Source organism: Ambystoma mexicanum, chromosome 6q (genome assembly GCF_040938575.1).
Source record: "Ambystoma mexicanum isolate Mex_15411 chromosome 6q, UKY_AmexF1_1, whole genome shotgun sequence".
In the NCBI taxonomy this organism is placed as follows: domain Eukaryota; kingdom Metazoa; phylum Chordata; class Amphibia; order Caudata; family Ambystomatidae; genus Ambystoma; species Ambystoma mexicanum.
The window spans coordinates 613918293-613939497 of NC_090937.1; the positions used below are offsets into that span (position 1 = coordinate 613918293).

General features: G+C 42.9%; 1 protein-coding gene across 4 annotated transcripts in view; it reads left to right on the plus strand.

Annotated features, from left to right (window-relative positions):
- Positions 1–21205, plus strand: part of LOC138516177 (cilia- and flagella-associated protein 337-like) — a 716411-nt gene that overhangs the window by 328361 nt on the left and 366845 nt on the right. For all 4 annotated transcript variants that reach the window (XM_069631108.1, XM_069631107.1, XM_069631105.1 and 1 more), the window contains exons 8-11: positions 6606–6675; positions 10068–10308; positions 14606–14711; positions 20879–21030. In XM_069631108.1, the coding sequence (XP_069487209.1) occupies positions 6606–6675; positions 10068–10308; positions 14606–14711; positions 20879–21030 (569 nt within the window). The remainder of the gene's footprint in view (positions 1–6605; positions 6676–10067; positions 10309–14605; positions 14712–20878; positions 21031–21205) is intronic.

Below are 21205 nucleotides of genomic sequence, written 5' to 3' on the forward strand. Positions count from 1 at the left end.
AGCACCCACCTGATTATAAAAATCATCAAATTAAAAAGGTAAATTGCCAAATTTGTACTTTGAAAGTGATGAAGATAGTTTATACAGATATAGACAGACGCATAGAGAGGGATGGATAGTGTGAATGGATAGGGGGAGCTTTTTCTCGTGAGGCCAGGGAGGTCAGGCCACTACCCTAGGGTTGGTACTCAGCGGGAGGATCTCACGGGAGGGTAAACCCCCTTTGGGACCAGTGATGACCACATTGGGAGAATGCAGTATTTCAACCAATCCCATGGCTCTAAACCCCCTTCCCACAGTTACCCCACTTCTCAGTCACCTCATTCCTCTTCTCCTCTCCTTCCTTCATACCCTATGTATTTTGTGAAAGCTGTTCATCTAGAAAGTACTGAGACGAGTAAGATCCCTAGTGAGTCTACCCACCCACACTCCTTTAGTATAGAAATGAGAAGGAGCTTACGGAACAATACCGAGTTACCATTGGAGCCACTTTTACCAGTCTAGTGGTTCGGAGACATTGATTGGAAAAAACAGAATAAAAACCAAGAAAGGACTTGACATGGTCCAGGATGCCAGGACTGCAGAGCCCGTGAGCAAACTAGACTGCTGTGCGCCCCAAAGGCCCGGGACGCGTGGGAGCTGGAAACCACACAAGCCCGCAACATGGAAAGATTGTGGAGTCACCGCAGAGCAGGAGAAGCTCTGAGAAGGCACCATAGTCCCGCAAACAAGCCCAGCGACCGCCACGGAGCCGCAAACCACGCAGCCTGCCGAAAGAGGTACGCGGGTAGTCGAGAAGATGGTCAGGGTTAAGCAAGCTTTAGCACAACTTGGGACCCAAATACAAGTAAAGGGAAGCACAAAAGCACACACAGCTGTACTATGGCTTGGCAGGAGAGTGAACCAAGCCTTGGGCAAACCAAACTAAGGTTGGACTTTGCTAGTCTGGGTCTTGCACCCAAATAAATAGACCTTTTTGTTGCAGTATCTGGTGAGAGGAAACCAGGTCTTCTCACTAGGGTCAAGGACCCACCACAGCCTTGGAAGCCTCCAGGTCATTCTTCTTTGTCACAGTGTCTGTTGAAAGGGAACCAGGTCTGTCCACCAGGGTCCGAGGCCCAGTAGAGCTTGGAAAGCAGGTAAACAAAAAATGAGCAAAGTGGGTCCTCTTTTTTGTACAGGGGGCTCTGTGGATGAGGACGAAAGCACAGCAGCCAACATACAATGTCCAGAGGTAGCTACCCAGATTTACACAACTAAGCCATGGGAAAAGTCCCAGTATACATCCTGTACCTTTATGTAATTTAATAAAATGTTAGCACAGTAGGTCAGTTACATACATATATCAATTGTTATTGAGATACCATCATAAAAAAACACATTGATAAAAAAAATAAAAAAAATTCACATCAACATAATGATCCAATCGAATCATGCCCAATAATGTTTTGGGACATTTACTTTCATTGTTCTATGTTGGATAATATTCTTCACAACAATCTTAAGTGCGGTTAGTAACATAAGTGAGTGGCTAGTGCCAGGTGATTCTATGGGCATTTGCCTTCACATTTTCGTGCCTACACCAGTTTGTGTTTCTAGTTTCGAACAGAACACCAATGCGACCCAATCTTTTTTATAGGCTCGTTCGAAGCCGTCTTCAGGACACTCAAGATGCTTTAGCTGTACACTTATAACGTGCTTCTTCATGTACACATAATCATGTGTGTGAGAAATTCTAAAAAAATGGCAAAGTCAAATATTAAAACAACTGACCATTGTAGTCTTTCCTGTATTACCAAATGCACTGTTTCCCTAACTGACCATACATTGTTTAATGTTGTGTAAAGCAATAGACTTTAATGTCCTAACCAAAGTAATATTCAGTTTATTGACATGATGTTCATTCACCTTCGAAAAATAATAGAGATTATTTATTTTCCCATTACACTTATTCAGTAGTTGAATGTTTGGCGTAGATTCGTCTACATTCTCTCATGGTGTACACTACAGCATAATTATGGGTTGTACGTATTATGCCATCTTTTTGGTTTCTTCATTGTTTAATTATTAACTTGTACTACCTTTCAACAATCATTCCACATTCTATATGACATCTCCATTACTAGTTTGAATTTCGTGGCCGCCATTACCTGTATGTGCAGTATTTTTCTGCTTCATGGAATGTTGGTGCAGTAGCACACAATAATCTATTCCTTTTTTTTGGATAATCGAATTCTGATGTTTCCTGTTCACTGCTATTCACTGAAATATAGGGGACATTTTTACAGAGTACCCACTATGTTTTTCTAGGTATTCAACCTACACCGATCAAATCATTTATTTTTCACATTGTGCTGTGGCAGTACATTTGTCATGTGATCTAGCAACATTTTTGTCCAACTCCGTAGCTCGATAGATCATTCTCCAACCTAAATAAGTAGCCCACACCCTATGTCTATATGTCTGTTTCTCTGTATGTCTGTAGTATTCTGTTTTTCAACCTTATATAATGTATTGTATTCTCTAATATGCCATTGGTGCGGCCAAGAAGTGCTGTGTAGCTGAACATCCTTTTGACCTTTAGAATTCCATTGTCAGTCATGGGAGACGTGAAGAGAGGATTTATAAAAATGAATTTGTGTGTTTTTATCCAGAACAGAAGGTGGGCAGGGAGTGGCTCAGTAGCTAGCAGCAACACATAATTATCAGGTGAGAGAATAGGTCGGTGACTAAGGTGGGGGAGTCACAAGGGTCAAATGATGTAACTGCTGGACCGAATTTTGCATGTGTCTAAATTGTATTGGGTTGGGGGTGGCGATACTTTTTTTCGGTGTGTGTAATTGATTAGTGTTTATTGGGAAGTGTGAAGGTGGGAGGGCTGTGCCTGGACGTGATATGGTTTTGTTTCATTGTGATGGGGTGCTTGACTTTACATTGAAGAAAGACTGGCACCGCAAAGCTCTTATATGTCATTATATGATCGATCGATTCACAGTGAGTAGTGTAAATCCCAAAAAGTAAAACATCAATAACCCAATACGACCAAAGCCCAGAACACAAACACACAAGCTCACACCCAGCATCCCCAATAACCAGAGCAAAAGCCCTATACCTTGCAACCTTCAAACCTATCATTAAGACTGCAAACCACATGCATGGGACCCTGATACCCGCCACCCAACAGCCAGAGCAGAAACACAGTACTGGGCACCTATTGGTGCCTAGGTGTAATAGCATAAGTGGCATTCTCTTGTGTTGGATGGTGGCTGTCTCCATATTGAGGATGCAAGTACGGAAACACATGAACGCACCTGCCACCTGGGTGTAGGTGTTGTTGGTACATTACGAACCATTACTATCAGGAGATTATCCATGGTTGAAAGATTGGGGGGGGGAATGTCACAAAAAAGTAATGCTACTTTTCCCACCTTGGAAAATGAATGCAAAATGTACACACCGTCGTTCCTGTCCCCATGTGGCGACTTGACTCAGTACCCTCTCTCTACAGCATTCGGACAGGAGTGGTACATGGAGAAGTCTGCTCATGCTCTGCATCTGTCTGCGCCCCTTATTGGGCCTGCAATGCAGTCGACGACCTGGAGTGGGACACAAATCGTGCTCCTTCTGTGCCACCCATTGTGCATGTGGGGTGCCGAGCAGGAGCATACGGTCACACTGCTGTGTCCTGCTTTAGGCCGCCGTTCTACAGGCATCCAGGCCGAGCAGGAACACAGGGCAACACTGCTGTCCCAGACAGGATGCCCAAAAGAGAAGCCATCAGGACACAACAAGAAAGTGCTGAACTGGCAGCCACATACTCTACTACAGCCAAGCAACAAGGCACAAAATGCTTGGTTTAAAACCAAGAATGGTATGCATCACCACCTACCCAGACCGGAAACTTAGGGGCAGCTCCCCCCACTGCTGCATGATGGCCCCCTTCTGGGCATCTATGACAAACCTTATCATACATGCCCAGCAGAAATAAATGTCATGCCGCAGTAAGCAGGCAGGCAGCTGGCAGCAGGCTGTGGGCCCTGGTCAGTCACACAGACTGCTAAACCCTCGGGTGACCCTCAGCACACAGCACTGTGTATTGTCCATGTCCTGCATCGCTCCAGGCTGCAGCTGCTGAAGTGTCCCACAGCAGGGTGGGACAGGGAGCCTGGAGACCATGAAAATGGCAGCGGTGCACAGTACAAATCACAATAACATAACATAACATGGACACCTGTTTCGGGTGTGGTCCTGCTAGGACGGCAACATAAATGTCTTGGTGGAAGGACACCAAGCAGCTCCCGAGCAGCCCCCGCTCGGTACGTCTCTGGTTACTATTGTATTAAACTAACATGAAACCGTGGATGTAATTGTCGTTGCTACTGTAGGACACTGTTTGAATTAGGTTGAAAGAAGTTAGTCCTTATTGATTATACCCAAATAAATTTGATTTTGAAGACAAGTTATAATCTATTTGCATGGTAAAACTAGCTGACAAGATGAACACTCCAGTGTGCGCATGCAGTCTTGGATGTTATAATTATATTAAAATAATTAAACAAGGTTTGATTAAGAAGTTATCTATTTGTAGTAAAAAAACAATGGAAAATATTTACTGCTTTTGAAGAGTAAAAATATGTTCCTATTTTTACTGCATAGCTTGCAATTGAAACTGGAAGATATTATTGTTCATTTTGTGGTATTGTTCCCAAATACGAAACCTTCGTTTGGCAATGTGACCACAAAATACAGGGTCTCTTTGTTATTTGTCCCAGAATCCCTCATACTAACAATTACAAGTACACAATGTGGCGAGTAACCACAAAGAAATTATAAGATTCACTATAATGAAACATAACGCACCAAAGTAAACTTTCTATTCATAAGAGATGTCGAACGAGAAGGTTCAACTTTACAAACTTTTAAGTATTAACATAATATTTATGCAATTGTATGCTTGATGATAAACGATGTGCTGCATTGATATTCAAGTTGACTCAAAGACTGGGCATCGTAAATGTAATGTTGATTTATTGTCTAATTTATTTTTCACATTGGTTACTGAAATATATTTTTGCTTTGCCAAATTTACATAGTTACGTCATTGGGATGTGCCTGTGCCATGTCTACAATCTTTCCATGGATGGATTTTTTAACCAGAACTGGAGAATAACCATCACTAACAGAACTTTAATATCCATATTCTGGGATGATCGTGAGGCACCAGTTTGCCCATTAGCTCTGCCAGTGATCCAGGGCAACATGCCTGCCTTTATGGTATGAAGACATGCAATGGCAAAGTTTCTAAAAAACGGAACACCATGTACTTCGATACTAAATAGCTGATGGAACACAATTGTATTAGATTTGACCCCACAGAACATTGACTTCACAATTCAAGTACAGGGATTAAAAGATTGATGAACGTAATCTGAAAGATTTGATGGAATGTGACAGTCAACCTAAACATTGGAACAGCATTTTCTTGCACTCATTATGTTCGCAAAAGTTTTCAATGATTGCTTGGATATAATCTTCTATTTTTAAATTGAATTAAAAAAAATATAACGACATGGTAAATTCCTGCCTAGTAGTGTTTTATTAAAAGTGGAAGTTGTTTTCTTCTTTTTGTGAAAAGAAAGTAAACCTTTATGCTGGGTGGGTGTGTGTTGATCTTCCTGGATTTGCTTTAGCTAACTTGATGACTTAGGTGATGACAGGGTACGTTTGTTTACGCTGTGCACTTATGTCATGAGAAGAGGAGCATATCGGTTTGACATAAACTGTCAATTTGAGGGGCCGGTGATCTGATTTACTGCCGTGAAGGCACTTGAATTTAGGGCGATGGATCAACGGATACATTTATGACAAGATGGTGGTTTCCAAGCCGTGAGTTTCGGATGTGTAAATATGAGAAAACCAAAGGTAAGATGCATTGGAGTTTATTTTTGGATCGATCGCTATATGCTCAAACATACATGGTGATCCATTGAGCCAATAAAATTCCTAAGAGAACTTCTCCTTTAAATCCGCTCAGGTTCTGGCTCCCTCTTCTCTTTCTTATCTTGTTTCTTCCTATAATTCATTTCATTGCCTTTGCTCCTCTTTTTTCATCTCTTAGCTGTACCTTGACCCCCGCAGGCGCTCACTCACATTTCTGTTTTTTTTCCTTTCATGCTCATAGGCTTTGGAATGCTCTCCCTCTCTCATTACATTGGGCTGCCACCTTACTTATTTCTGATCTTTATTTAAAACTCACTTACATTCTTCCACTTCTTAACCGCTGACATTTGTTTTTTATACTTGTATTCATCTATACTAGTTTTTGTAAATTATTGTTTAGTTATGAACAGCGCTTATATAAAATAAATAATTAAATGTGAATTTTTCAAGTTCATGTAGTTTACCTGGATTTGATAAATGACTATGTATTCTTATTGAAAGTTCGGCAAAACCTTTAAATGAAATCCATGGCAGATACAAATATGTTCACTCGAACATTTGCATGAGAAAACACATTTCTTTCCACATTATGGAACCCATCCAGAGTGGAGGTTGGTGACAAATAGCTACGGTAAACTTTTTTGTTTTTTCAATATGTGTTACAGGTTCGGTATATTCATTCCATTGAATCAATCATATCAAGTTCAAATGATGATTACACAGCACTGGTCATAGGTGAGTAGCATAGTGGTGTTCTGTGTCTTTCTAGTCATACTTGCAACATCTTGAAAAATGAGTAAATGGCTCTGTATGGGAAATAACTGAGAACAGCCCTATGTCGGAACATCCGCCACAAATAACCACTCTGACTCCCGAAGTAGGTTGAAGGGTGTTTATTGCAGATATCACAAATACTCTGATCAAGGAATTCTCTGGAAGATTAAGGTCACACAGGATCTTCGGGAAGTTTGGCACTAGAGCCGTCCCTCTGATCCTCTTGACTCGTGTTGGGCTTTCCCAACAGGGTTAGTTCTACTGATCAATGCCACCTACTGTCTTTCTCTAACTTAGGCTGCAGGTGCTTTCCCTAAGTCGATGACTGGCTAATGCCCTACGAAACTTCTAACTGTGCCTCTCCTAGCCCTGCATAGCATATTGGGGGAATTAGGGATGGTGCCTTCTTCCACATGGCGCCACTTGCTCTGCAGGCACACACAGTCTCACCTGGCCCTCTCCTGCACTGGGTCCAAAGGTTCTCCTCCCTGCCCCTCCACTATCCCTTAGATGTTGCAGTCAGCCTTGCCACGTTCACCCTTCAATGTTAATTATTTTCTTTCCTTATCTGTCTACCACTACTAAATCCAACTATCACTCTACTATTCCCTTCAATGGTATTTTCTCCATCCTCTTTCTTACTAATACGTCTCCTTACCACTATGACATCTCTTTCTACTACTACCACCTCACTTCTCTTACCACTACCCCTATTCCACTACTGCATCCCACCACAACCACCTCTCCACCACCACTACCACCTCTTACTACTACTCTGCCTATAGCACTACTACTACTTCTCTAGTAATACTGCTTCACTTCCCTGTCTAGTCTCACTTCTACTCTTTACTACCACTACTACCACAGCCTACTACTACCAACTCTCACTCCCACCACTACTCCACTACTACCACTACTGCTTCCTTCCACTATAATTACTACTAACTCCACTTACTCCTACTCTACTCCTACTACAATCCCAGTTTGATCATCTGATAATTGATCGCGTTAAACTGTTTGAAACAAAACAGCCTGCATGCAATCAATTATCAGAGGTTCAAACGCGCTCACACCAACCCACCCCCATCACCCTTCCCTTCTTAACTGTTTGCTCGCTGTCTGGTCCACTTCAGCCCTGCAGCATCAGGTTTGTCCCTCTAACGCGGGTCGGATCCGACGCCACAGGGTCCCTTTTTATTCTTTTTTTTTTGTTGACCCGCCTCCAATATTGAGGAAGCAGGGACACCCCCGCATCCCCCCAAGGCTAATACATACCAATCACAGGGAGCGGGGGACCCCCCCGCAGGCCCCCGCTCCACATGTTTGCTATGTATTAGCCTAATTGTTTGTTTTTATTCGATCGAATGGTACTGGCCAAATTCGGTCAAATGTATCATTCGATCAAATACAAATGAACAATTATGCTAATACCACACTCCCTCCTCACTCCCACGCAAAAACACTCCACAGACTTCTCTCTCCAGTCACCTCCACACACCATCAATGCTCTCCTCCTCTGGTCCCTGGACGTCCTCCTCCACCTCCTGTCCTCACCTAACTAAAACCCACACTGTACCCATCCCAAGCTTACTTTTAAATTTCCCACCCCCTCCCAGGATTGGCCAATTTACCTTGACAAATTGACTTACCTGATGGAAGGGTGTGTGACAGGGGAGGACCTGGAGGCTTCATAAGGACTTCTAAGCCATGACCCCTTTCTATGTGGTCCTGCCCCATTTCTACTAGGGGCAACCAGGGGCTCACAGAGAACTTGTATTCTCTCTTGTTAAGGCCTTTTTGCAGTCCTGGTTTTACAGGAAAAATCCCTGGTGGGTTAGTGGTTGTTGTGTTTCTGAGTGCAGGCTCCAGCTGAGGCTGCCAGCTGGAGCCGTGCTCTCCATAATAACGCAGCACTGGCTAGTGGGCTCTCAGCGGCGTCCTCCCTGCTGTGGCTGCCACCCCTTCTTCCTCCTCGTCGCCCAGTTCTTGACGTCGGCGTGCCCAGCGTCTTTTCTTCCTTTCGGCGGCCCTTCACAGTTGCCATGTCCAGGGCCCAAGCGCTGCTTTCTGGACTGCCTCTACGGCAGCTCCTTGCTGAGGTCGTGCCACTGCTCCTACAGGCAAGAAGAGGATGGGAAATGGTCCACCTATACATACTCCAACCCCCGCCTGGTTGTTCGGGATTGGGCTCCCTCCACTAAAAGGGCCGCGTCTGTGGCCCTGTCACATAATATAGAGCATGACTAAGTTGTAGATATTTGTTGAACCCTTTCCTGTCTAGACTGAACTTTTCTTGTATATACGTGAATGCACTGAGTTGTTTGTCTGTTATTATATTTTTCAAACAGAGGGTTGTGTGCGCCATCCACACCTTGCTCTCATGAATCTTACAAAGCTTTGGTAGCAACCTGTTGTGCCACAATGGGGTCATAAGGGAAACATTCCCATTCCCCCCACTTTCCCTTCTCCAGTCCTTCCCCACACTTCTAATCAAGTCTTTTGTGAGGGGAGTATGCACAAACTCAGTTTCCCCTTTATCACCTGTGCTAATGTAAATCTACGATCATGAGTCTTTCAAGCTGTATGTCTGGCCTGTCTATCCTGGCGTGTACCCAATAATTGGCCACCACCAGTTTTGCCGCCCAATATTATTTCTTTAAATCTGGGACACTTAGTCCCCCTTCCTACACTGATTTACACAGTGTTTTGAGATTTTGAGATCCACCGTGGAAAGTGCTGCACCCCACAAAAGCTTCCAAATATCTGTCTTAAGTGTATTGCATTCTGTTTATGCATTATATATTGAGTGGATTGCAGAACATAAAGAAAATGAGGAAACTCAACCATCTTAAAAAGGGACAACTTACTCATTCATGTGAGTGGTAACAGTGGCCAACACTGAGCATCCAACATGAATCTATTTAACAAGGGTTCCCACTCCAGTGTTTGAATGATAGACTTTTGAACCTTCATTTAGTGAGTCATGTGGTTTGTCAATCGGACACACCTGCAATCCCAACTTTTAATTAGATGGCATTTTAAAATTAAGACACATTTAAAATGCCACCTGTTTTACTGTTGCCACCATACTCATAATGAGGTGCAATAGGGTATCGTAGATATATTTGATTGCAACTCATCACTTCCAAGGCTGAGCTCCTGTTCCTTTTCAAGGCAATATTCCCACCATCCTTATCGATGCAGGAATTTTGTTAATTATCCCACCCTGGTCTGTGCCATTGAAGGCCTAGTATGGAGTGTAAGCTTTTCATGCATAACAATGTTAGAAACGTGTGAGAATCTAAAAGTGCGTCAAAGCCCCTGACGTGTAGCTTTTTTGGGCTTTGCTTTAGGTTCTATCCATGGCACCATAAATGTACAGCGGCGCCTGAAGGAACTGTTCGATTCCAGCAGCATGAGGAGCAAGCGTTCTGTGCTGGCGAGCAGCATGCCCCCCAAGAGGGCAAGCACAGATGAATCCCTTTTCAAGGTGCAAAGAGGTGTGAAGACCTTTGATTTTTGCAAGGAATGCAATATCCTGGTGACTGGCGGGTTAGACCGTATCATTCGTCTCTGGAATCCTTACGTCCAAAGGTAGGTGGCAGGACGTGCATGTTCAGTTCAGCAAATCCTTTTAATATTTTCTGCAGCATGTTTAGTTTTCCTTATATCGACACCACTATTGAGTTAAAGGCTCATGCTTAACAACCCGTGTGCTGAAATCCGCTATTGCTCAAATATTTATATAAGGAATGTGTTTCTACAAAGAATGTTCATTCATGCTGCTAGCCTAGTTTGTCCTACGGTTCTGAGGAACTTTTTAAAGTGCTTGGTGGAAAAGTTCAAACTTTATCATTAATATTTTTTGAATAATTGTAAAATCCAGTCAGGTTTTCAGGCTTGCCACAATGCTTATGCATGGAATTCATTTTGGTGGACAGTATTTGCATACTTCTTGGTCATTTCTGAAAACCCAACTGTATTTTGACCATTTGGTGGGTCCACAAGATCAGCTGTACATTAAATGTCTCTTGGTTAAAATGAGGAATGAATAAATCATTTACAATGATTAGCAGGTCGTTTCCAGTTTATAAAAAAATCAGGTGGGAATAATCTTCTCTGGCTCAAGCCTTGGGTGGAGGAGAATTGGGGAGTGAGGAGAGGACGTCCTTAGGTGAGACATGGTATCACCCATTTCCCTTTCCCCATGAACCCTCCACTCCTCAAGCCTTTATAGGCTTTTGTCAGCCCTTTTCCTGTGATTCCCCTAAAGTGATCCCCAAATTGCATCAATATGGTACTGGGACGAAGAAGAGGACAACCAGACCAACAGATCCTCATTTTGTGGAAGCAAACAATTATCAGCACCAACCAAGTACTGGGAGGAGGAGGACAACAAGAGCAAAACAGGACTGGTGAGCGATGCAGTGCTTTATGTAATGAAAATGGAGACAGGAGTTTTAAAAGCTGGAAGCCCCAAACAAATGGAGTCAGCTGCGGGAGTACAGTCAGCTGTGTGCAGGGAGATCTCTCTGAGGTGGTGGCGTGGCAGCAAGAGTGCTGGAGGCAGTGCAGAGTGTATGCAGCAGGAAGCAGTGTAACAAGAAGCTGGAGGCCAGTGGCAAGCTGTAAGAAGGAGGACGGCAGGACCGATGGAAGCGGTCGTATGTATCCTGCTTTGCTGTGGAAGCATTGCTGGGTGTGTGTGAGCCACAAGCAGACTGCCAGGAGATGACGCCAGTGACCGCACAGACAAACAGGACCCTGAGGTGACGGAAGACCTTGCACCAAGGAGTCATAAGACTGACCAGTGAGTGAAACCAGAAAGGGGGAACACCTGGCTCTCAGGCAGTGATAGAACTGAAATGAAAACAAGACATTTTGAATGCCGAACGCAAGTTAAAGCAGATGACAAGAATTTTGAATACTGAATCAAGTGAAAGCAAGGCATTTTTATTTAATTAATTATATTAATTTATTTTTATATTTGTATATGTATGTTTGAATACCGAACGCAAGGTAAAGCAGATGACAAATATTTTTAATATTGAATGAAGTGAAAGCAAGGCATTTTGAATACTGAACGCAAGTAAAAGTAGATGACAAGTATTTTGAATACTGAAAGGAATGAAAACAAGGCATTTTGAATACCGAACGAAATAAAAGCAAGTTAAAGCATTTGACAAGTATTTTGAATACTGAACTAAATGAAAGCAAGTTGGAAACTCTAATGATTGTGAACTTTACTGAAAAGACCGTTTTGAAATGCATAGAAATAATTAACTGCCTTAATTGAAACAAGTGCTAGCAAAGCCAAGAGAGCACAAACAGGAGAATGCAGGCGATGAAAAATCCAACACTGGTCACAGCCAATAAAGTGCAAAGAACTGTATATTATAAGGAAACAAGCATTGCAAGACCCAAGGAAACATAATGAGGGGTAACAAGCGCAAGGTGGTTAAACAAGCCACAATACAGTGTAAGGAGAGTTTGACACGTGTGACTGAGGCAGACCTCACTGCTGAGGAGAAGCAGTGGACTGGTGTCAAAGGAAAAGCAGTCAAAGAAGGGTACCAGTTGCGTGACCTGTAATGGGTGGACCGTGGGGTCTGACAACTGCCCCTGAATGGAAAAGCTGCTGAAACCAACTTTAAAGAGGCTTGTGTTGTGCAAAGACTTTGTTGTGATATTTTAGTCAAGTGTTGTTTTGAAAGCTGGAAAATGTGAACTCTGCGGGGGAAGAAACCCCTTGTGTTGTTTTTTATTTTGAAAGCTGGAAGATTTGAACTCTTGGGGAAGGGAACCCCTGTATTTGATAAACTACTTTGAACTTGGGTAAGGGGAGCCGATTACAAGCCAAACAGCTAGAAGGAGCTTTGAACTCTACTGTCATACTTTCAACACTATTCCTTTTTGATGCTGACATCCCTACACATTTGTGCAGTTAGTTGTGAGGGCAAGTATGGGTTTTGGACACAGACAGAAGTTCTACTTTGGACTTCCTGATGTAGACTATCCTTAGTTTTTTCTTTAGTTAGGGAAATCCCACCTTAGCATAGGGTAAGTTAGGCATTCATCCACCCTGCCTTTTAAGTTAAATAAAAGGTTGTTAAGGAAACTTGAACCTGTTGTCTGTGTCAGACTCATGATGCCTTCACAACAGCCAAACACTTGTCACTATCTGAAGATTACAGCATGCACCAACAAGGGTCTAGTGAAACTTCAGTAAATTCCCATCTTTGGGCTGTTGAGCCAGTGGCGCTTTGCTTGCAGAGGCTGAGCCATATGCAACCTTTGAGGTAGTAATCCAATATTACGGACTAACTCATCATGGCCCTCTAGCTCAACACTGTCGAGTGACTGACATTACTATCAACGGTCCTGAAATCCAACACGTGTTCCTTAGACTCGTGCCCTATACCATTGATAGCAACTTTTATAACAGCCCTTGCACCCTGAATCTGCTTAATCATTAATGCATTCCTGCAAAATGGCATACTCTCCACCTTCCTCAAACAGACAATATCAACAACAGTGATAAAAACGGTCACTCATGGCCGTTGAGTTCCCATCCTCTGCCATCCAGCCTCAAATCTACTCTCGCTTACCGGACAGTGTAGATGTAAGCAAAGCCTGCTACGCCTATTGTGGTTAAGCTGCTGGATGTAGGATCCACATTCACTTTATCTTCGTGTGGTGGGAGAAGTCTGAAGGATGTTGTGCTCTTTCCTACATGTTCAGTTTCAAAGAGACATCCTCGGCGGCCGCCACTCCCAGGAGCTTTCACTGGTCTGTGGTGGAATTCTGGGATGTGTGTGGTCTCTGCTACACTTAACCATCTCTTTATCTCCGGTGGCGGGTATAGCGAGAGCCTACAGAATCTCATTTACATGCTAAAAATGCCAAAGACAAAGGGCCTCATTACACGGACGGCGGTGGACCAAGGTGCTATTAGCATAACGTAGGTATGGCCAATTTAATGCAGGTGCTTGGAGACACATTACTTTGGGGCACCTGGTCCACAAGCTAGCTCACAAAATACACTTCTGATGCCTCTGAGGCAACAATGGCCTCGAAGAAAGGCCTCACGCATAAACATATTGACATCCAACATCCAAACACAAGAAAGCCCACTCTGGCGGTAGATCCTTCAAAATAACTGTCCCTAATCTTTGGAGGCCACTCATAACTACTAGGTCCAGACTACTGCAAACCTACTATTGCAGGGAAATGTGTGAAAACCTATCTCATCAAAAAAGCTGTCAGTGGTACGACCATCCTTGTGGGGCTCCTGCACTGCATCTATGCAGCCATATTTCCCCGGCCCCATAAAATCCCGATAGAGAGTTGAACCGTTGCACCTTTCATGCTGAAGAGAGCAAGGGAACAACTCCATGTTAATGGTATGGTGAACAAAACCCATCAAAGGGCAGTTGACTTGTTGAAATGCGTTGCGCATGAGGAAATGGCTACAAATGTAAAAAATTCTAAAACCTTTAAAATGAAAGCAAAGAGTGACCGTCTGATCTGCGAGTACCTCTAATCTGCTTTGAGACCCAAAATTATCCATTGTTCAACTATTTCTTTCTGGGTCTCCTTAACATTCTATTTCCCCCGTGCTCCAAAGTTTTCTTTATTAAAATTGGAGGTACGTTTTTCATATTCTGTAGTGTAAAGAAAAAAACCTGTATATAGTCCTGCTGCACCTGGATAGTGACAGATTTAGGTTCCGCTAAGGAGTATTCTCATTTTGGGAAAGTACACTGAGCTGTGGGTGTTACTGTGTTTCTCTGGTTGCAAGAAGCTGTTATTTACTAATAAGGCAAGAAAGGACTGAATGAGCATGAAGATGATTAATATCAATGTAAAATGCTGGCCTTTGTTTCCACAGTTGGCCCACTGGTTTACTCACAGGACATCCCTACCCGATTGGCTTCCTGCGTATAGCAGATGGGAACACCCGGATTTACTCAGTGTCCATGGACTGCACTGTTATGGTCAGAATCTCTTATTTTCTGCGTATTTGTTAATGAAAGTCTAGGTTAGATAACTGATCAGAATGTGCCTATGTCTGCGTCCATTATAGCTAGGTCAGCTAAGTATTTCCCAATGACGTTATTCAAGACGCAGAGATATGCCTAGAAATAACCTAGACAAACGTAATTAAATGAGTGCGGTATCTTCTGGAGTCATTCTGATTTTTAAAATATATGTTGTATTGGCCTATTTACACCAGAATTCCATTTATCCAGGACCTACCCGCGTTTATAGTTCTTTGACCAATTGAAAAACTGTGCTTAGAAATAATCATCTAAGCTCAGTTAACGAGGTAGACTAGTTCTGTAGAAACCCCACTATTCCTGTCAGCTGCATTTCTATAATCCACACGAGGGAGCATGAATGTTTAACTGTAACTGTGGGAATGTTGACATGTTATTGTTTTCCGTGTATTTTTGTGTAATTTGGGATGCTTTCCCATGTATGCGGCAATGGGCGTGTGGCCAGCATTCACAGTTTACCAATTAAGGATTGTGTGAAATGGTATTAAACCTGTGTATAGCTGAGTGGGTGAAGCTGGTGCATTGTTTAGGTTGTCTGCTCAAGTGTGAATTGAGCCGATTTGGAAAGTGTGGCAGGGATGCCAATGCAGGCTTAGAATTCTGAGTTTATGAGATTGTTTTAAAAGGTTGTAGGTAAGGGGTTGGTGACCAGGAGTTGGATAGATGTGCTGACATGCTAAGTTCTACATGTTAGGACTCCCACAATTGTAGAGGTTAGACCCAAGGTATCCTATGATTCCATGGTATCGTGAGGGCTCTCCAGAATTGTCCCTATGTCTTACTCATTCACCTATGTTTCACTCAGGTGGAAAGGTGGGCTTACACTATGCTACTATGAGCTGACATAATCAGACCTGTTTTATGTATTGATTGGTTGCTTGTATTGCGCACATGCCTGGTGAATTAATGTCAGTGCAGTGCGCGTGCAGCAAGAGAATGAGCAAGTGTGTTTTGTGGTTCTTTCCGAAGATGAAGTGAACTTCTTTGCGGTCAAATGGGAAAAAGCTCCAGAGTCACGAATCCTTCACAATCAAGTGACAACATGCCAGGTATTCTTTGGAGAAGCTGGGGCAGTGAGTAGCATTGTGTTGAAGGAGCAAAGCGTGCTGGAGGGTTGGTGATGTGGGAGGTGGGACTGTCATGGTGTATTGCACTTTTCATGAAGCAGATACCTTCGGAGCGATAATGGATGAGATTGGGGGTCAGTGCAGGTGTTTCAGTGACTGTGAGTTGTGATCACATGACTCGAAGTTCTGAATAGTTGTTGCTGCTTTATTTTGGATAAGTTGGAGTTTGGAAAAGAAGATTGAGGGAGACCAATGTACGGGGAGTTAACATAATCCAATCTGAGTGGATGGAGTGACAGTCCTAATGGGGGAGGCACAGTGGGTAGTGCGAAGGCGGGGAATGATTTTGCGACTAGTGCGGGGTGCTGCTTACGTGTCTTAACTGCATTGTTGATTTGATCCAGGAGTGAAAGCTTATTGTCGAATTGAACTCAGAGGATGTGCAGTGAATTTACTGCGCAGGTAAAACCAAAAATCAAGAAGCCGGCTCAATAGTGGGGAGGATAAGAAGGCGGTGGAAGCAATTCAATTTTAGTTTTATGTGTTCAAAGCAAGCTTGTTGAAGTTCTGCTAGGCTTGAGTAGCTTTCTGGCGGTTTGGGATAGAATCCAGAATGGAGTGGACATCAAACAGGCCCAGACCCGCGCTCTCACCGCTGGCTGGGTCTCATTGGCATAAATTTAAGATTTTTATGCCTAAGCAAAGTATTACACTGTTCAGTGGCATGCTGTAGGCATTGAAGAGCAAAAGGGAGAAGGTAGAGCTGTATGGACCTCCGCAATTAAGAATGTGGTGATGGGGGAGAAAACATCTGAGTTTAATTCATTGGGAGAAGTTGGAAATTAAGGATTTGAGTGCAGAAGGAGCCTTTTGTCAATGATACTGTGATTTGCATTGTTGAATTTAGAAGCTAGGTTAGGAAGTATTACAACTGTGGCGTTATTTATATTCCTGCTCTATCAGGGGACACTCTGTAATGTTAAGGGGGCACATTTGGTGCTCCGTGCAGCTTTGAATACTGATGAATGACTTTTGAAGAGGTGTCGTGTTTGAAACGAATTTTGGAGATATTGCACCATGAGTTTCTCCACAATTGTTCTAATGCAATAAAGGGTTTGGAAGGTGAGTTGGAGGTTTATGTGAGAAGTGGAGTGACAATGATGTGATTGAGATGGCGATGTCAGGAGCATTCTTGAAATGATGCGTTGATAATTATCAAGAGGGCTGTGGTGAGATGTCAGCACACTGAATCAAGGTGTTTGGGGCACATAGGTCAGAAGCTTTCGATACAGCATGTTCAGGCAAAGGGCTGGAAGTCAACAGGTGGCAGTGATTGGTAGGTGCACTGGAATTGATGCTATGCCAATCTTGGATCTATTTTTCTGGATACCTGGGCAGAAGAAGCCTGAGAGTTTGTTGCAAGTTTCCTGTGAAGGAGATGCTTGGTGAGACATGAATTTTGGTTCGCATATGAATTTATAGGTTTTGAAGTGTTTGGGGGTGCTGTTTGTGGTATTTGTGGGTGCTGCTGTGTAATAAGATTATTTGGCACAGATGAAGACTAATGTGTCCAACCCCCTTTTAGTGACTCATGTCCCACTTTGACTCATGAATCATTGGCAAACTTGCATGTAATCACACACACACACACACACACACACACACTCCCTCTATCTCTCTCTCTCTCTCTCTCTCTCACACACACATTCACACTAGGTCGGACACTTGCACACACACAGTACAGGCACACACATGACTGCATAAACCACAATTATCATCCTCTGAGCTTCACCAGCCCCCATGCCCAAACACACCACCACTTAAAGGCAATGGTTGGGTTCTTGTTGTTCTGGTGGCATTCAGAGTAGCATGCATCTGAATTGAAAATTAGTCAGGACTAGGCAAAATATTCTTGGCGTACTAGCGAACGCGAATCAAGCTCTGCAAGCAGGGACAGGCACTCTGACCTCGAGAAATAAGGTAATTATACCATAATCAGAGAAAAACAAAATCTGAATAAACCACCAAAATCAATGAAATTGGACGAGACAATGGGCCTCATTACGAGGCGGGCGGTAAGGGATTACCGGCACCGGTAAGGTCACCGGTGCCAGTAATCCCTTACCGCCCTACTACGAGTTCCCTTTGCCGGTCCTCCCTTAACGCCTGGTTTTTCCAATTTGCGGTACCATTATTAGTGCCTTCCCCATTCCCATTGAGCCCTATCGGGGCTCAAATGGGAATGGGGAAGGGACCTGGTTAATGGGGAATTACCGGTCCCGCCAACCTTGGAATGGACCGGTAATTGCTCCATTCACCAGGGCGGAGTCGGAACGAGTTTGGAGGCAGCCATGGCGCTAATAGCGCCATGGCTACCTCCAACCTCGTAATGAGGCCCAATAACTTGAACTCGCGAGCCTAAAAGTTGGGAATGCAGGGCTCAAAATTAAGATTGGATAAACAGAAGCTAAAAGTAGGTCCTGGCCAGGAGCTAGCACTGTGGGGCGAGGAGCTAGTGCATAGAGCTCTACAAACCTAACTTCCACATAAGATGGAAACATCATTTTGTCCATTATGAGTTCTTATGCTTTAAATGATGCATAGATGTGTCTTAATGTTTATTTATAAATGGCCTGAAATGCACAGAGTCAAATTCACATAGGTATATTTGTTTGTCATCAGTTGGCCTGGGGAGTAGCTCCTGGTAGTAGTTGGTGTCAAGCTATCCAGGCTCTTCTAGGATACAACCAGGAGCTAAATAGCTCTCAGCTCCCCTCAATTTCGAACCCTGGGAATGCATGGGCCCTGTGTTCCATGTAATTTATTGTAAACCTGCATATTAACAATAATGGGGCAACTAGTCCAGAACAAATGATGGCTTTCAGAATATTTGACTGTAGAATAAAATTGAGGATTCAGGAGATGGGAATTTGAAATAAGTAGGGATTGTGAAATTAAAAAAGAATGAGGACATCTACAATATGATAGTATCCCCTTGCCACTTGCATGCGTTGACTTCAACGCACATTAGATCATGGGGCACAAGTGGGAGTGTAGGTGCTACAAGAAAGAGTGATGCAGATGAGGCAATGCTTGAAGGCAGCACTAAGAGTTGGCAAAATCCAGATTGTATGCAAAGTAAGCTACTTTTGTTTGTTATGCTACTGGGTTTGGTTTTGCTATAGTGAGGATGTTACCATTTGCATGTCCCTTGGTCACTTAAGTTCCTGCCACTAAGCAAATAGGGCTATGGTGGCTTCAGTGGGATCTGAGGAGAGCTTGCTATTAGATGATATGTGTGAGACCTGTTTTATAGTTTGTGTGTTTGCTTTGTGTGTTGTATGCATTAGTGCAGGGGTGCACATCTAGTTTTGCTCAAGGGACGAATGTACAACACAAGTCCCATACAGTGGGCCGAACAATCTATGATAATTAGCGGGTAGTAGGGTCATCTGGGCATTACATTGAATTAAACGAAACATGGGTTTTAAGGTGTACTTTTTCTTTATTTTTTGCTGTACGACTCGATACGTAGCCTTTTAATGGCATTTACCACTGACTGGCTGATTGACTTTAGGACAGGCATCACTTCATCATTAAACTCATGTGAGTTTGAGGGCCATGAATAAAGTCCTGACGGGACGCATTAAGCCCACGGGATGCATGTTGTGCACCACTGCATTAGTGTTTTGTGGGCCTTGGTTCTCTGTACGATGGGGACCTGTATGCCGCCTTTCCTAAGGCTATGGTGAGGAAATCAAGGTGGTTGGTAAAGTTGGGCAGTTTGCCAAGGACTTAAGTGGTGTGATACTTGTTACCAGAAGACAGTGTGGCAGATGGAGGGTGTTGGTCAAGAGTGGGATGAGAATGTACACATTGATGTGATGAAGGATTGTATTCCATAACATCTAATTTCCTGTGGTGGGCTCCTATTGAAAGACTCTTGGGATAATGATCTAGAAAAAGTTAAATGACCCTGGACTGGGCTGAAGGATAAGAAATAAATGAATGAACAAAATCATTAATTGAACATTTAAAATAATCTTTTAAGTTAAAAGCAAAAAATAATATGTATGTGAAGTCACTGATTGTTGTCAAGGAAATACATTTAACCTGCACAGCAGGTGAAAGTTGTAAGTTACCCATTATCTGATATTCTACTTCACATGCAAAAACTCTACTTAAAGCTGGTGTGACTCAGAAGAGTAGATTGGTGCCTGAAGGTTGTCACAGATAATAGTGATAACGGGTTGCTGATACCAGTTTAAGCAGCCATATGTTGGTGCCTATAACGGTTTGCTGCCCTACCATGGATATTGGCACAGGCTGACAGGGAGAGACCATACTCCCTTACATTTTGTTTACAACTTATAACATATTACAGCACAGGTAATTCAAATAATGTATTCAAACAAATGATTTTAATAGCATGCACACTCCTTAAAAGAATTCATTGGTCAAATCATTTATATGTTTCTTACTCAAAATCATGCATAAAAAATAGATCCTTCTAGGATTTTCATGTGTTAGCATATTTGTGCAACCGTATTAATACACACACTGAACAAAAGATGTGGCAATAACGAAAGATGTTTGACTCTATGGCCATCAGTTTCGCCACTCAAAGGGGCTTTTCAAGGCAAACACAGGCAAATATAGACATTGTGAGAGTCGAAAAACAATGATTTGCCCTATTTCAAGCCAAAAGGAAAAAGAACAATAAAATAGCGGTAAACAAATGTGGTAAAAAAAAGGGGGAATGGTGGAAACATGGGAAAAAGAAAGAAGAAAAAGAGAAGATATCCATTAATACACTTATTTGTATAACACCATGGACTATCAACAAATAGTGTAAAGGGATAATAACCGAAGTCCTGTGATGAATGTTTCCGAACTGATATTATCCAAGCTCAAGTATTGCACTTCAATAATAGCCTGTCCTCAACGTTTAGTAACTGGAAAATCATAACAAAAATTCTAATAATTTGTCTCATGCATCATTTTGTAATGTCCTTTTCTTCTGTGCCCCAACTCTAGGTCTGGAGTATTGAAGATCAGTCTTGTCTGTTCAATGTGATACCCAAAGCCAGTCGCATTAAGGGAGAGCTGGCAGCCTCTTTCTTCTCCCATGAACTGAGAGCGTTGTGCATTGCCACAGATACTCTGGCTCTCCTGCAGCTCCATAGCACGTACGTACCTTAATGTTACACTGACAACAGGCTTCTAAATTGCCTAAACAGCTCTGGTTTCTACAATTCAAGGAACGGCAAACGATTGTTTTCAAATGAAATGAGGGATCATTGTATTGCACTATTTTAGGGGTAGATTAATGGTGTAAACAGATTATATAGAACACTGATATAT